General features: G+C 41.0%; 3 protein-coding genes across 3 annotated transcripts in view; 2 read left to right on the top strand and 1 right to left on the bottom strand.

The window, feature by feature from the left end:
- The window catches only part of H2AJ (H2A.J histone), a 92,906-nt gene that overhangs the window by 3,549 nt on the left and 71,565 nt on the right, over positions 1-17,792 (bottom strand). The gene's annotated exons all lie outside the window — the stretch shown is intronic.
- Positions 242-9,167, top strand: H4C16 (H4 histone 16). Its single transcript, XM_063639649.1, has 2 exons — positions 242-1,456; positions 1,900-9,167. Exon 1 carries the CDS (start codon positions 309-311, stop codon positions 618-620), a length of 312 nt encoding a protein of 103 aa, XP_063495719.1. The 5' UTR covers positions 242-308; the 3' UTR covers positions 621-1,456; positions 1,900-9,167.
- Positions 2,311-17,792, top strand: part of GUCY2C (guanylate cyclase 2C) — a 138,529-nt gene continuing 123,047 nt past the window's right edge. Inside the window, exon 1 of the mRNA XM_055280542.2 lies at positions 2,311-2,391. Coding sequence (XP_055136517.2) covers positions 2,383-2,391 — 9 coding nt within the window. The 5' untranslated portion in view covers positions 2,311-2,382. The remainder of the gene's footprint in view (positions 2,392-17,792) is intronic.

Below are 17,792 nucleotides of genomic sequence, written 5' to 3' on the forward strand. Positions count from 1 at the left end.
AGAAAAGGCAATATAAATTCTTTTAGCTGATACTGTTTTAACTTTAAAATGTATTACCATGAACCTTTCTCCAAATATCAGAAAAAGTTTTCCCAAAAGAGCAAACAACAAAAAAATCAGGCTGGTTTCGCTGCCTGCTTCCTGGACTTAACAACTATAGCATGTCTCCAGAGGTGGGGCCTAGAGCTCCGCCCACTTTTTTCATGTTTTCAAACAGGTCCGCATCGAGCGAATATAAGCCCTGGTCTGTGACTGGAAATCACACTGAGCAGCCCGATTTTCTGCTGAGTAGGAGCTGTGCCTTCAGAATGTCTGGGCGAGGTAAAGGTGGCAAGGGGCTGGGTAAGGGAGGCGCCAAGCGCCACCGGAAGGTGCTGCGGGATAATATTCAAGGCATTACAAAGCCTGCGATTCGCCGTCTCGCCCGACGTGGGGGCGTCAAGCGCATTTCTGGTCTCATCTACGAGGAGACCCGGGGAGTTCTCAAAGTCTTCCTGGAGAACGTGATCCGCGACGCGGTGACTTACACGGAGCACGCCAAGCGCAAGACCGTCACGGCCATGGATGTGGTGTACGCGCTGAAACGCCAGGGTCGCACTCTCTATGGTTTCGGCGGCTGAGCTGTCCCCACAGCTTTTCTACAGACTCCAAAAGGCCCTTTTCAGGGCCCCCAAACTGTCACAGAAAGAGCTGTTAACACTTCCTAGATAACGGGTAAATATCAAAGGATGCCGCCTTCCGGATACCGGGAATGGGACATTCGCGGCCCGAGCATCTGCTCGAGATTAGGCTTGGCGGGCGCGGGGACTCCACCTGTACTTAGAAACGACCCTGGAAGTGCCGCGCAACGCAGTAGTGACCTCCCAGACTGCGGATTTTGTTTAGAAGAGTGCTTCTACAAAGCCCCAGTGTTAGAACTGATCATGGGCTTCTAAGCGGCCGAGTCGTTGGCCCATAAGCACGTATCGGATGGCTTCCATGTAAATTAGGGCTTAGGTGACTTCCTGCCGGCCTTCAGGGGTGAGCGTCACGCGTCATAGGGCGGTTCGCGCGTGTGCAGGGCCTGCTAGGTCGCAGGAAATGGGAGGTCGCAGCATGCCGCTACCTGCAAGCCGGAAAGCTGAATGCAGCCCTCGTGTGGCGCGTTGTAGTGTACTATTTTACTTCATCGCTGACGTTCTGAGTGAGGGGTGACCAAGCTCAGATGCTGAGATTAAGGCGGCCGGGCGAAACTCGCGGCACCCTGCGGTTCTCGTAGCCAGCTGCGTAAAGTTGCCTACGCCGAGCGCGTGGCGTCCTGCTCGGCCACCTGGCGGCGGGCGTGGAGTTGGCAGGCAGGCAGTGGCGGTCACGCTGGCATGAAAGGCCAGATCGCCTGCAGGTCGCCAAGTTGCCGGGAATCCTCCGCTCCGGGCAGTGTCATGCCCACCACAAATGACCCTATCGCAGCCGGGAGGTAAGCCCTGGCTTCCGAGTAAAGGCCCTGTTCAGAGCAGCCTTGGGGGTCTAGAAGGGAAACGGGCGGCGGGTTAGATTCTAATAAGTTCAGTGAGAATGTAAGAGACAGCTGTGGGATTACCAAGCCGCGTGGTCCTACCCGGTACTCCCGGGGTGTAGTGAGGGTCTTGGAGAAAGGTGGGGCTGGTGCTACCAGTTAAGCACACTTTCCAGTAGGCGAGGGTAGGGGGCTGAAGACCTGGTGATCAGCCTGCGTGCAGGCCGTAGGGGTCGCCCCGGCCTCCGGTAAAGCTCCGCCTAAAAGCCTGGCTCTACTCCTGGCTCTGTCCTTCCTAACTTCTCATTAGGCTTAGCACCCCAGGATGCGGTGTGATCCATGCCGCGTTAAGTAACCTGCCCCTTCTCTACCTTTTCTTTTTTCTTTTTTCCTTTCTCTTCGAGACCGAGTCTAGCTCTGCCACCGAGGCTGGAGTGCAGTGGCACGATCTCGGCTCACTGCAGCCTCCGCCTCCCGGGTTCAAGCGATTCACCTGCCTCAGCCTCCCGAGTAGCTGGGATTACAGGCCTGCGCCACCACGCCCAGCTAATTTTTGTATTTTTTTTAGTAGATACGGGGTTTCGCCGTGTTGGCCAGGCTGGTCTTGAACTCCTGGCCTCAAGTGATTCACCCGTCTCCGCCTCCCAAAATGCTGGGATTTCAGGCGTGAGCCACCACGCTTGGTCTTGCTCTAGCTTTTCTAAACATGGAGAAGTCATTTAGCTTCCTTGGTGTGGTGGGCTGAAGTCATTATAAGTTTCCCAGCCCCAGGGGTTAAAGAACTGGAGTCAAGATTTGAACCCAGCTGGCAAAGGATTCCGCACCGCTTGATCTTGACATTTGCCTCCTCTTCTGCCAGGAAGGCTCCCCCGTTCCTTTTTGCTGACATGTCACTTGTAAGTACTTTCTCTTACTCCATAAAGACTTCAAGTGAGGGCCGGGCGCGGTGGCTCAAGCCTGTAATCCCAGCACTTTGGGAGGCCGAGGCGGGTGGATCACGAGGTCAGGAGATCGAGACCATCCTGGCTAACACAGTGAAACCCCGTCTCTACTAAAAAATACAAAAAATTAGCCGGGCGTGTTGGCGGGCGCCTGTGGTCCCAGCTACTCGGGAGGCTGAGGCAGAAGAATGGCGTGAACCCAGGAGGTGGAGGTTGTGGTGAGCCGAGATCGCGCCACTGCACTCCAGCCTGGGGGACAGAGAAAGACTCCGTCTCAAAAAAAAAAAAAAAGACTTCAAGTGAGTACACAATACTGGTGTTAGTTTAATTTCTAGAACAGTGAGACACTCGCAGAAGTTCAATTTTCTTTGATGCAAGTGAAAAATTGAGTTACTTAAAAGAAATAGAGTCTGGCATACTTTTGTGCCCTTAATATTTGTTGCATGACCAAATGCGTGATTTTGGGTTTCACATAAATTAGGATGAAAGTTAGGGCCCCGATGGAGGATAGAAATACTGTAGATATTTGTATGACAATTAAAACTCTTAAGTATTTAATTTATATGGAATTGTTTAAATATTTTATGGTTTTGGGTTTTGGTTTTTTTTTTTTTTTGTAGTGGTCTCAATTCTTTGATCAGAATAGAACTTATATTTTCCCTTGTAGCATAGTTATTTTTTTTGTTTGCGTTTTGTTCTTTATAAAATATAACCTAATTATCCAAACCCAGGAAATATTTATTTTTGTCTGTGACTGTGAGTCCTATGGTATAGTAAGTACCCAGTCCTGACAGTAATCATGTCTTCCAAACCAAAACTGGGTCACATGGTTCAATAACTGAACAGAATATCTCAAACTGAAAATGACCAAGATTTTGTGGTTTACTATTAATAATAAAATTGCTTACTGAAAATGTTAAAGAACTTGATTTAAAACTGTAATGCCTCACTTAAAATGTGAATGAGGGGGGCGGGGTGGGGGTGGCTATAATCCCAGCACTTTGGGAAGGCTGAGGCAGTAGGATTGCTGGAGGCCGGGAGTTTGAGACCAGCATGGCCAACATAGTGAGACCCCATCTCTACATAAAATAAGAATTATAAAATGTTTAAAGTGAATGGAATGCATTGAAATTTGATCCTGTAGCAAAGTCATCCCTTTTGAATTTTGAACATTTATTTAGTGCCTCTTTTCCAAGCATATTTTGAATATTCAGAGATAAATGAGCAAGTTACTGCCATCAAGAAGCTCCTGTTTTTCTAGGAGAGAAAGGGGAAAGACGTGTAGTTCTACACATGTGGTTTGCTCTAACAGAGTGGTATAAATCAAATACTACTGGTATGCAAAAGGACAAATTTTGTCAGCCAAGTGTATGGGGGATCTTCAAAGAGCACAGGTGCCATCTGTTCTGAGCTAATGACCCATTGAAGAAGAAGGCCACACCAAATTTGGGGAAAAAGCATCAACAAATGCCAGAGTATTTTCCAGGCAGGGTATATTTGGAGAATCTCCTAATGTTGTATATTTAATCTGTCCTTTGTCCAAGAATAATGCAATGAACTAGGCAACTAGTTGAATAAAAATTGAAACCAAGTTCAAACAAGCCCATTGAAAAATGGGCAAAAGACTGGAAAAACATGGCCAATAAGCCTAAGAAGAGATGTTCAGCTTGATTAGTCATCAAGAAACTACAAAATGAGACCACACTGACTCTAGGCATGTTGGCTCATGCCTGTAATCCCAGCACTTTGGGAGGCCGAAGTGGGCAAATCACTTGGACAGGAGTTCGAGACGAGCCTGGGCCACATGGTGAAACCCTGTTTCTACTAAAAATACAAAAAGTTAGCTGGGCATGGTGGTACACACCTGTAATCCCTGTTACTCGGGGGCTGAGGCACGAGAATCACTTGAACCCTGGAGAGAGAGGTCGCAGTGAGCCGAGATCAGCCACTGCGCTCAAGACTCTCTCTCTCTCTCAAAAAAAAAGACCACAATGAAATACAACTTTGGACTCAGTAGATTGACAGAAATTAACAAATGTTACACAGAATCTCATATTGCTGTTAGGAGTATAAATTGTTTCAATTATTTTTGAAACTAAGGGTTTGCATTATCTTGTGAAGTTTAAGATAGATTCACATATATGCTCAAGCAGCAATTCCACCTCTGGGTATTTACCTAAAGGAAATGATAGTACGAATGCCCCAGGAGACATGGTCATTAAAGTTCTTAGTAGAACTGCTCACAATAGCAACAACAAACCAAATGCCCATTGACAAGAGAGTGGACGAATAAATTATGGTGAAATATTTTGCAGTCAAAATTAACAGATAAATCCAATATGACTTAACAGTGGTTTACAGCGAATGTTTTGTTTCTCTGCTGACACATCAATACTTGTGTCTTCATATGTTCAGCATTTTTATTCCGAACTTACATGTGGATTGAAGGTCATCTGTGGGAGTCAAACTAAATTGAGCATGCTGCCTCCAGAGAGAATTAGCATTTGCTTGTTTTTTTTTGGGTCACATACTGCTATGGACTGGGGCCACTTTAGCCCTGTTTGAGTATCCTAGGCTATTAGAAGAGTCAAGTTTTACTTCTTACAGCTTATTCCCAAGGCTTATTCTCCAGTGTATCCCTAGATTTATTTTTTAAATATTTTTTTTCCAAGATTCAAGGGATACACATGCAGGTTTGTTACATGAGTATTTGCATAATGCTGAGGTTCAGGCTTCTGATGACCACATCACCCAAGTAGCAAACATAGTACCCAACAGGTAGTTTTTTAGTTTTTCAACCCTTGCCCCACTCCCTCCCTTCCCATGAATCCCCAGTGGTAGAAATGCTTGTTCCCCAGTGCTGTAAAGAAACAGCACTTGAACATAAATTTAATTTCTTCAGGAAGGCCATTTTTACTTTCTGCAGAAAGGGTACACTCGCTAGCAGTTTTGTCATGAGAGTACACAACAAAGGAGACGGGGTCATTTATAACCTGATGGCGTCCACACTACTGCTGTGTCCCATTTCCACTGGCTGGAACGGGACCTCACATTCTGTATTTGTCCTGACTGGCTAGCAACTTAGAACTTTTTAAAAGGCAAAGGCAGAGGAGAACAAAGGAAGGAAGTAACCTGTGGAATGCTGAGAAAGGTAAAAACACCTTCAAATAAGGAAGAGGAACAGGCTATGACCTAATGCTTGCTTGGACCAGTATAAGCATGCCAGGGCAAATATTTAGGCTAAATTGTGGGAGATAAGAACGTAAAGTACATTGATTTCTTTATTACAGCTAGCAGATATTTAAGAATGTTAGCACAGGTCTTTGAATAAATTTTGCTTCTAAGGAAAGTTACTATTTATTCCTAATTAGATGGGGAAGAAAGTCTTTGAAGAGGAACCTCTACTTTTTTTAACACCAGTGTCTATTGTTCCTATCTTTGTGTCCATGTGTACACAATGTTGAGTTCCAACTTACAAGTGAGGACATGCAGTATTTGTTTTTCTGTTTCTGCATTAATTTGATTAGGCTAATGGCCTCCAGCTGCATCCACATTGCTGCAAAGGACATGATTTATTCTTTTTAATGGCTGTATAGTATTCCGTGGTGTATATGTACCATATTTTCTTTATCCAGTCCACCATTGATGGGCACCTGGGTTGATTCCATGCCTTTGCTATTATGAATGGTGTTATGGTAAACATACGAGTGCAGGTGTCTTTTTGGTAGAACGAGTTATTTTCCTCTGAGTATATACCCAGTATGGGATTGCTGGGTCAAATGGTAATTCCATTTTTAGCTCTTTGAGAAATCTCCAAACAGCTTTCCACATAGGCTGAACTAATTTGCATTCCCAACAACAGTGTGTAATCGTTCCCGTTTCTCAACCGTGGAAGGGTTATTCAGATAGTGTTTGCCAGACTGCTGGAAGTGTATTTCACTAACTATAGTTTGATTCATATGTCTTCCTTGACTTGTCTGTAAGTTCCTTGAAAGAAGGAACTTCTGACCTAAAATTTTAAATAAAACTTATTAAAGTTTTAGGGAAATTTGGCTGGGTGCAGTAGCTCATGCCTGTAATCTCAGCACTTTGGGAGGCCAAGGTGGGAGGATTGCTTGAGTCCAGAAGTTCAGGAACAGCATGGGCAACATAGTGAGACCCCTATCTCAAAAATAAAAAATAAAATAAAGTTTTGGGGAAAATTTTTTATATATTTAGATACTATGACAACATTTTAATAAAATAAACTGAGTTGCTTTTCATATATTTCTGTTTTCTAAAAATTATGCACTATGATAGTTACCTGTTCCTGCCCTGGAGATGATGTTTGGTTATATTTTCAGGTTCTTTCACCATTTTTATTTTGTCTGTTTGGACTTACAACTTTTATCTGTGTTAAATCTGGTAATTTATACTTCCCTTTAAAGCCATATATTTTATCAAAAAATTATTAGAGAAAATTTATACTCACATGGTACTTTCTAATAATAAAAACTCCTTAAAAAAACTCATGTCTGTCACCCTGCTCATTTCCTTTTTTTTATTTTTTTGAGATGGAATTTCCCTATTGTCACCCAGGCTAGAGTGCAGTGGCGCCATCTCAGCTCACTGCAACCTCCACCTCCTGGGTTCAAGCTATTCTCCTGCCTCAGCCTCCTGAGTAGCTGGGATTACAGGCGCCCACCACCATGTCAGGCTAATTGTTGTAGTTTTAGTAGAGACGAGGTTACGCCACGTTGGCCAGGCTGGTCTCGAACTCCTGACCTCAGGTGATCTGCCCACCTATTGAGTGCTGGGATACAGGCATGACCCACCGCGCCCAGCCCACCTTGCTCATTTCTAATTTTGTTTTATTTTTTCTTCTGATTAAATTTTTTCAGAAATTTGTCTGTTAGTTTCTTCAAGAAATTATCAATTTATCCTTTTAGAAATGTTTAATAATTGTTATTGTTATTTCTTATATTCTAATATTTTTTAATTTTTATGTTTGTTTTTTTGCATTTCTTCTTTTTTCCTCAGTTCATTTTAGATTCTTTGTTTTTAAAATAAAACCATTGGTCTGGCGTGGTGGCTCCGCTTGAAATCCCAGCATTCTGAGTTTGAGATGGGTGGATCGCTTGAGCCCAGGAGTTCAAGACTAGCTTGGGCAACATGGCGAAACTCTGTCTCTACCAAAAAAATACAAAAATTAGCAGGACATGGTGGCATGTGCCTGTAGTCCCAGTTACTTGGGAGGCTGAGGTAGGACAATCACTGGAGCCTGGGAGGTCAAGGCGGCAGTGAGCCACTGCACTCTAGCCTGGGTGACAAGGCAAGACCCTGTCTCAAAAATAGATTAATTAATTAAATAACACCATAATTTATGGCTGTGTATTTATTTATAGCTTTAGCCACATATAAACTCTTAAAATGTTACAGTGTATTTTATTACTTTCTAAGTAATCTATGATTTTATTTTTACTTCATCTTAACTCACTTATTGAAGAGGTTAATATTTTAGGTAGTTGAAATGTTTTCCTGTTTTAATTATCTATATTAATTTCTAGTTATAAATTTGGACTAAAGAATGTGACCTGAGCAATTCATTTTGGATATTACTGAAGTTCTATTTGTGACCAATATTTGAAACTTTGAAACTATTTCATTCCTGAACAAGAAAGCATGGTATATACTTCAAAATATAACATTCAACTTAGAGCTGTATTCAATGTTGTTAATTGTATTTTGAAAGTAAAAACTAATCATTGGTTTTTGTCTACCTGATATACATGTGCCTGATAGTATCTTGTTGTACCCTGCTATGTTTTTGTTTCTGTCAATGTATCATATTTTAAATCATAGTTATTTTATAAAATGTGATTGTGAGTTATTATTTAAACCATGACTTCTTTAGAGGTTGTACCTTTTATCAATGTGAATAACTCTTTTTGTCCCTTGGATATCAATTAAATTGAATTCTAATTATTTTTTTAACCTTACCTCAGGTGCTGTTTGGCTCCTGCAACCAGATACACTGATGATCTAATTAAAATGTTTATCTCCCCCAAATTTTAAGAACTTTATTTGGATTATTTGGAATAATGTATAAAATATCTATATAGATTATTGTATAATTCAAGGGAAAGCAAATTATCAGAACAATTTCATGTTATACAAAAATAACATCAGAAAAATATCTTAAATTGTATGACATATTCTATTGATTCATCCACAAATTTATATGTCCTTACCACCTTTCATTATATTGGTACTAGGCATTATAGTAGTGCTAGGCGTTATAGTAATGCTGGGGTACAAGCAAGAATAAAACAAACTAAGTTCCTTATTTCAGGGATCTTACAGTATAGGTCAGTGGTTCTTAACATTTTTTTTTATCATGAATTCCTTTGAAAATCTGGTAAAATAATCCCACACCATTATTCCCCACTGCACATACCACCAAATGTTTTAGACATATTTTCAACTGATTCATGGGCCTCAAGAAAACTTGGTTGGTGTGCAGTTTGGTGTATTATGGGTAAGACTGGACCTGGTGTTAGAAAATCTGCATTTGAGGCTTTGTTCTGACAGTGTCTAGTGTAAACATGGGCAGACCACTTAAACCTCTCTTTAGTCTTCTCTGTAGAGTGATGATAATACCATCTAATTAGCAGGATTGTTGTTTTATTCAATGAGACAGCATATGTAAAGAACTTAGTAAAATAAAAAGCAACATGTTTATAATGGTCTAAGTTATCTTCTTCATGCTTTATTTATGATTAGTGAAAAGATTAAATTCAAATCTCTTTTTGTGTCATTACTTTTTATGCAACGAATACAGATATAGTTCTTCCACTTCCTTGTGTCAAGATTTACTAGTGAAACTGACATTTTTTCCTTTGGTATAGTCAGATTGAGTATTAAGTTTATCTTTCATGTCTATCATTATTCTAAGTTAGCTGAACATTGACTACTATCTGCTATTTTTCAAGGTCTGTGAATAGTTAGAGCCACATTACAAAGTCAGTACAAGATGTAACTTAGTCATGCAACCAAAGGTCAAACCAGGACTACTAAGGGTATCACTGGAGTTACAGTGACTTGATACAGTTGTGGCAAATGGAAAACCAAGAGTTTGCAATGTGGTTTGGAGGTCCTTAGTAAAATTCCCAAGTGTGACAGATGTGTCCTTGACATTTCTCTCTTTCTGTACCTATTCTTTTCCATCCTTCAAGCACCCAACACTTTCACACTTTGTATTGGTCTGTTCTCATGCTGTTAATAACGACATACCCAAGATGGGGTAATTTATAAAGAAAAGATGTTTAATTGACTCACAGTTCCACATAGCTGGGAAACCTCACAATCATGGTGGAAGGTGAAGAAGGAGCAAAGTCACATCTTACATGACAGCAGGCAAAGAGAGCTTGTGCAGGGGAACTCCCATTTATAAAACCATCAAATCTCATGAGACTTATTCACTACCACAAGAACAGTATGGGAGAAACCGCCCCCATGATTAAATTATCTCCCCCTGGCCTCAACCTTAACATGTGGGGATTATTACAATTCAAGATGAGATTTGGGTGGGGACACAGCCAAACCATATCATTCCACCCTGGCCTCTCCCAAATCTCATGTCCTCACATTTCAAAGCCAATCATGCCTTCCCAACAGTCCCCAAAGTCTTAACTGATTTCAGCATTAACTCAAAAGTCCACAGTCCAAAGTCTTATCTGAGACAAGGCAATTTCCTTCCACCTATGAGCCTGTAAAATCAAAAGCAAGTTAGTTACTTCCAAGTTAGTTAGATACAATGAGGGTACAGGCATTGGGTAAATATACCCATTCCATGGGATAAATTGTCCAAAACAAAAGGGCTACAGGCCTCATGCAAGTCCAAAACCCAGCGGGTGGTCAAATCTTAAAACTCCAAAATGATCTCCTTTGACTCCATGTCTCACATCCAGGTCATGTCGATGCAAAGGTGGGTTCCCATGGTCTTGGGCAACTCTGCCCCTGTGGCTTTGCAGGGTACAGCCCCCTTCATGGCTGCTTTCCCATCTAGCATTTTTGAGTGTCTGCAACTTTTTCAGGTGTGTGGTGCAAGCTATTGGTGGATCTATCATTCTGGGGTCTGGAGGAAGGCGGCCCTCTTCTCACAGGTCCACTAGGTAGTGCCCCAGTGGGGACTCTGGGGGCTCCCACCCCACATTTCCCTTCTATACTGCCCTAGCAGAGGTTCTCCATGAGGGCTCCACTACTGCAGCATGCCTTTCCCTGGACATCCAGGCATTTCCATACATCCACTGAAAACTAGGCAGAGGTTCCCAAACCTCAATTCTTCTGTGCACCCGTAGGCCCAACACCACATGTAAGCCTCCAAGACTTGGGGCTTGCACCCTCTGAAGCAATGGCCTGAGCTGTATGTTGGCCCCTTTTAGCCATGGCTGGGATGCAGGGCACTAAGCTCTGAGAAAGGACAAAGCAGCAAGGCTCAGGGTCCAGCCCACAAAACCACTTTTTCCTCCTAGGCCTCCAGGCCTGTGATGGGAGAGGCTGCCTGAAGACCTCTGACATGCCCTGGAAACATTTTCCCCATTGTCTTGGTGATTAACATTTGGCTCCTGATTGCTTATGAAAATTTCTGTAGCTGGCTTGAATTTCTTCTTAGAAAATAGGTTTTTCTTTTCCATCACATTGTCAGGCTGCAAATTTTCTACTTTTATGCTCTGCTTCCTTTTGAAACATAAGTTCCAGTTACAAACCATATCTTTGTGAATACATAAAACTGAATGCTTTTAACAGGATTCAAATAATCTCTCGAATGCTTTGCTGCTTAGAAATTTCTTCACTAGAAACCCTAAATCATCTCTCAAGTTCAGAGTTCCACAGATCTCTAGGGCAGGGGCAAAGTGCCAACAGTCTCTTTGCTAAAGCATAACAAGAGTCATCTTTGCTCCAGTTCCCAACAAGTTCCTCATCTCCATCTGAGACCACCTCAGCCTGGACTTTATCGTCCATAACACTATCAGCATTTTGGCCAAAGCTATTCAACAAGTCTCTAGGAGGTTCCAAACTTTTCCACATCTTTCTATCTTCTTCTGAGCCCTCCAAACTGTTCCAACCTCTGCCTGTTACCTAATTCCAAAGTCGCTTTCACATTTTCGGGTATCCTTATGCAGCACCCCATTCCCAGTACCAATTTACCATATTAGTCCATTCTCACGCTGCTAATAAAGACATACTCAACACTGGGTAATTTGCAAAGGAAAGAGGTTTAATTGACTCACTGTTCCACATGGCTGTAGGGGGGGCTTACAGTTATGACGGAAGGTGAAGGAGGAGCAAAGTCACGTCTTAATGGCAGCAGGCAAAGAGAGTTGTGCAGGGAAACTGCCATTTATACAACCATTAGATCTCTTGAGACTTACTCACTACCATGAGAACAGTATGGGGGAAACTGCCCCCATGATTCAATTATCTCCACCTGGCCCTGCCCTTGATACATGGGGATTATTACAATTCAAGGTGAGATTTGGGTGGGGACACAGAAAAACCATATCACACTTCCTTCTGACAACTCAAAGCCTCTCATTACACACTTTATTTTAAATGTAGATTCTATGTTTTTGCTATCATTCCTTTGCAACATTTACAAGCTGATGTTTTAATTACCCATAAGTAGTTTTTGTTCGTTTTTTTGAGATGGAGTCTAGCTCTGTCACCCAGGCTGGAGTGCAGTGGTGCGATCTCGGCTGTCTGCAACCTCCACCTCCCAGGTTCAAACAATTCTCTGCCTCAGCCTCCCGAGTAGCTGGGACTACAGGCGCCCACCACCATGCCCCGCTAATTTTTGTATTTTTAGTAGAGTCAGGGTTTCACCATCTTGGCCATGCTGGTCTTGAACTCCTGACCTCGTTATCCACCCGCCTGGGGCTCCCAAAGTGCTGGGACTTTGGGAGTACAGGCTTGAACCACCACACCCAGCCCACCCAATAAGTAGTTTTTTAATAACTGGCATTGAATTAATCATGATTATGATCATTGTCTGATAAATTTATTCATTACGAAATCTAAAATCCTATGTACATATTTTTGTAATTATAAAATAATGTACCACTAAATTCCTCCCTACAAACTCAATCAAATCGTAATATCCCAAAATACAAACAGCACTCTTACAATCTTAAAAGTTATAATAGTGTGCTATGCTTTTAATATTTGTCTCTTCCAAAACTCTTGTTGAAATTTAATAACTCCATAACTGTAAGAAATTCCTAGGCCAGGCGCAGCGGCTCATGCCTGTAATCCCAGCAGTTTGGGACGCCTAGACGGGTGGATCACCTGAGGTCAGGAGTTCGAGACAAGCCTGGCCAACATGGTGAAACCCCATCTCTACTAAAAATATAAAAATTAGCTGGGCGTGGTGGCAGGTGCCTGTAATTCTAACTACTTGGGAGGCTGAGGCAGGAGAATCGCTTGAATCCGGGAGGCGGAGGTTGCAGTGAGCTGAGATTGCGCCATTGCACCCCAGCCTGGGTGACAGAGTGAGAGTGAGACTTTGTCTCAAAAAAAAAAAAAAAAAATTCTTTTCTTTATAAATCACCCAGTTTCAGTTATTCTGTTATAATCAACAGAGAACAGACCAAGACATAATGCATATCAATAAGTTTTCCACAATATTTATTGTGCTGTCTTACATTTTAAAATGAGATTTGTGAAATTTGATGAAAAGCAAATTGTCTTAGAGATAAATTATTATTAATCTTGTAATTTGAAAAACCAATGAATTAGCTGCTCTACATATACGAAAAGGAAATGCTTAATGTTTTTCAATTAAGTATCTACATTTTTATGTTGTCTTTATTCATTGTCATCATCATCAGCTCTGAACTCTTGTTTACCCTTTGAAGAATAAGATGAAGAAACTGGGGAAGGTGCTTCCTGAGTTCAGCCTTTTTATAAAACAATTTCGTTACAATTGTATTTCTAAGCAACTTAAGTGCTTTTGTATTTTTCATTTAATCTGGTGGTCTTTATCTTTTAATAAGAGAATTCAGTTCGTTCACATTTAAAAACTGTAAATATGATTTTTCCTTCCTTCTTACTTTGTGTTTTTCTATTGTTTCTTTTGCTTTTATTTATTTTTTGAGACAGGGTCTCACTCTGTCGTCCAGGCTTGAATGCAGTGGCACCATCATGGCTCATTGCAGCCTCGACTTTCTGGGCTCAGGTGATTCTCTCACCTCAGCCTCCTGAGTGGATGGGACTACAGGCGCGTCCCACCATGCCGGCTATTTTTTTGTATGTTTTTGTAGAGACAGGGTTTCGCCATGTTGCCCAGGCTGGTCTCGAACTCCTGGGCTCAAGCAATCTGCCCACCTCGATCTCCCAAAGTGCTGATATTACAGGCATGAGCCACCACACCTCGCCTTATTGTTAAGGTTTTTTCAAGATACTATTTGTAACGAAAACTGCTAGTGATCCCTTCATTGTCCATTCTCTCCTTTGTTCTCAGTATCAGAACCTAAGTTCCATTGAGAGTGGTAAAGCACTCAGTGGGAAATATGGGTTTTCCAGTCCAACTGCAAACTCCTTGCAGAGGGTAACACAGACGAGAGAAGCTTTGTGCTTCAGTCTTCCTCCTTTTTCCTGCTTGGAATATGGAAGTAATAATGGCCATATAGCATTCATAAGATGACACTGAAGATGGAAACTGAATATTAATGATACCCGAACAAAAAAGATAAAAGGAAACTGGACACTGATGAAATCATGAGGCCACTGCATCAGTCTTAGGTAGTCTACCTTCAGATATATTGTACATGAGGGAAGAGTAAACTTTTATGTTTAAGCCCCTGTTATTTCAGGTCTCTGTTACTAATTTCCCCAAAGTGATACCAAAATGGTAGAATATGTATTCCTCTTTTTTTCTTGGTTAATTTAGAAGTAATATTGTATTTTTCTATTTCATTGGTTGTTACATTCTCTTTCACAGCATGCATAGTCAAACTACATTTCTTTGCTCTTTTATGAAATACCAGTTCTTGTACATCCAGCCACATCACTACTTCTCCCACCTCAGAAAGCAGAGACTTCCAGAATATTTACTTCCTCACCTTCCATCTTTACTCTCAAGTTGACATCTTTTCATCACTTCCATTTCCTTTCTCTGTATCCCCTGTCAACTTCCAAGATTTAGGGAGATTAGCACTTCAATTCTAGACTGTTATTATGATTTCTCTTGCCGAGTACCTCTATTATTTCAAGCATCTTTATTTAGCATTTACATTACGAATTCCCAGTCACTATATCATTATCTACTCAGACTTAATTATATATACAACAGATGAATCATTGCTCACTATTTGTTCTCTTCATCTTCTCTGATTTTGAAGTCTGTGTTCTGATTTATTTTTCGATTGAATAGTCCTTTTAAAAGAGTTTTCCTTAGATGAGTTATGTGGGTAATAGAAGCTGTGGGGGTGCATGGCAACTTACTCAAGCTTATGTACATGACATTTGAGGTTGGGGCATGGAAAAATACCGAGGCACTGTGTGTATGTTCTTTGTGCATGAGAATGAAACTCCTTGACCCTGAAAACAGGACAGGGAGTGGAGTCCGTGGTGTGATAAGGAATACTGAAAACAGCCTGCTGAGAGTGCAGTTTGAGCGCTTTTACAAGGCCACAGGTGTCTCACGACCCCACCTCAAAAAAGCCATCTAGTGAATATTTGTGGTTTAACAAGCCCTTTCAATAAATCCTTGGCGGACGGATGCTGGGGAGGACTCTCTCAGAAGAGCTGCCCCCGCCCCAGGCCCCACTCAGCTGGAATTGTCTGAGAAGCTGGCGTTCACTACGAGCTATAAGGTCTGCAGAAGCTAAGAAATTTTGCACGCTATGACTATCTTTTCGTCATGCTATCTGTTAAATGTTATCTTAATGATATTTCAGTCTCTTTTTTTTTTCTCAGAAGTCTAGTGTTCCATGGTACTGTAGATTCTGAGGTCAGCTAAGAGTCCCATGCTAAGAGAATATTTGAAATGTGCTCAGCACAAGGAAATGGTAAATGCTTGAGGTGATGCATATTCTAATTTCCCTGAGTTTATCATTACACATTGTTTCTTTTTATTTTTTGTTTTATCACGATGTTATTTGTGACAAACACTGCTTGTGATGCCCTCCATTCTCTCTTTTGTTCTCAATATCAAAATCTGAACACACATGTATCAAAACATCATATGTACCCCCTAAATATGTACAATTATTATGTATCAATAAAGATTTAAACATAAAGGAAGAGTATGATAACAAAGAAACAAGACCTCCCACGATAGTTCTTTGGCCTTTATCTTACTGATTCCATGTCTCTGCAGAACCCTAATGCAACCTTCTAACACTTCATCATGTTATACATGTTTTATCATGTATTAAGAGCACAGTAGTTTGCATTTTCCATTTCCTTTGAACCTATATACAAAGGTATGTGGATAAGGAAAATATATCTCTAGATAACCTTAATCTATGTACAAATATTTTCCCCATTGTCTTTTTCCTGTTATCCTCCAAATATATTCATATCCCATCTTCTTCTTCTTCTTTTTTTTTTTTTTTTTTGAGACGAAGTCTCACACTGTCACCTGGGCTGGAGTGCAGGGGCACGTTCTTGGCTCACTGTAACCTCTGCCTCCTGGGTTCAAGCGATTCTCCTGCCTCAGCCTTCCGAGTAGCTGGGACTTCAGGCACCCGCCACCACGCTAATTTTTTGTATTTTTAGTAGAGACGGGGTGTCATCATGTTGGCCATGCTGGTCTCGAACTCCTGACCTCGTGATCCGCCCACCTCGGCCTCCCAAAGTGCTGGGATTACAGGCTTGAGCCATCACGCCTGGCCCCCATCTTCTTTTCCCTCAATCTGACCTCTCCAAAATTTACTCTTGTTTCTCACTAGTGCTTCTTACTGCCAGATGCTCTGAAGCACAGTCTGTATTCATTGCCTCCACTTCCAGTCACACTCACTACTCAAACAAATTTAAAAATCTTCCACACTTATAACATACTGAAATTACTCTAAGGTTATCAATGACCTAATTTTAAAAACCCAATTTTGTAGCTTATTTTCTCATTACAAAAGGAGTGGTTATTTAATGGGGGAAATGGCAAAATATATAGAAAAAGCACACACAAAAAAACAAATCTTAAAAGCCTCCTAAATACAGCACTCAGAGGTCACTACTTACGAGCATATGCTAATAATGTTAGCATATATTATATGCAAATATAGTCACATGGAACGGTATATTTGTTTATATTTGGGAGAATTTTCAAACATATTTATAAGCAATGGATAATCAGAATAATAGTATACATATTATTTAAAATTTTTCTTTTTAACTTATCAACATCTCAAGAATATTTCCATGTCAAAAAATACGTTTCCACAATGTAACTTTTATTAAACATCATATAAATACACCATGACTTATTTAACCAATTTCTTATTGTTTGACATTTTGTTTGTCTCCTTTTGAGAGCTATTGTGAATTATGCAAATGTTATTGTATATACATCACTGTGAACCTCTGTGATTATTTACTTAGATATATACCCACAGGTAGAATATCTACATCAAGGGAAATGCATGGCTTTTGAAATATGGGCCTAACTTGCCGTTCTGAAGTTCTGCAATTAATGTATTGAAATCTCCATTTCTTCAATCCTGAATGGTATCATAGTTTTAAAACTACCATTTTTATCTGAAAAATGATATTTTGCTTTTTCATCTGAAAAAATGAAAAATAATATGGCTCAATAGTTATTTGTTGAATGAATGATTATAAAAAGATTGATCACTCATTCATATAATATACATAAGTCATTTAGATTTTCTTTTTTAAGAATTGTCAAGCCAGGCACGGTGGCTCATGCCTATAATCCCAGCATTTTGGGAGGCCGAGGCGGGCAGATCGCTTGAGGTCAGGAGTTCGAGACCAGACTGGCCAATATGGTGAAACCCCATCTCTCCCAAAAATATAAAAAATTAGCCAGGTGTGGTGGTGGGCGCCTGTAGTCCCAGCTACTCAGGAGGCTGAGGCAGGAGAATCGCTTGAACCTGGGAGGTGGAGGTTGCAGTGAGCTGAGATCGCGCCACTGTACTCCAGCCTGGGTAACACAGTGAGACTCCATCTCAAAAACAAAAATAAAATTAAAAATAAAGAATTGTCAGTTTCTGTTCTTTACCATCTTATTTTCAATACAAATGTTAGTCTTTGAAAATTTGCTTTAAAGAATCATTTTATATATTATGACTATAAACTGGCATGTCATATTTTTCAGATATATTTTCCCAATTTCTCCTGACACTTTATTTTAG

This window comes from Symphalangus syndactylus, chromosome 5, assembly GCF_028878055.3.
Source record: "Symphalangus syndactylus isolate Jambi chromosome 5, NHGRI_mSymSyn1-v2.1_pri, whole genome shotgun sequence".
NCBI lineage: Eukaryota > Metazoa > Chordata > Mammalia > Primates > Hylobatidae > Symphalangus > Symphalangus syndactylus.

Coding starts and splice junctions, on each gene's coding strand:
- H4C16 (XM_063639649.1), top strand. CDS start 309: ATGTCTGGGCGAGGTAAAGGTGGCAAGGGGCTGGGTAAGGGAGGCGCC.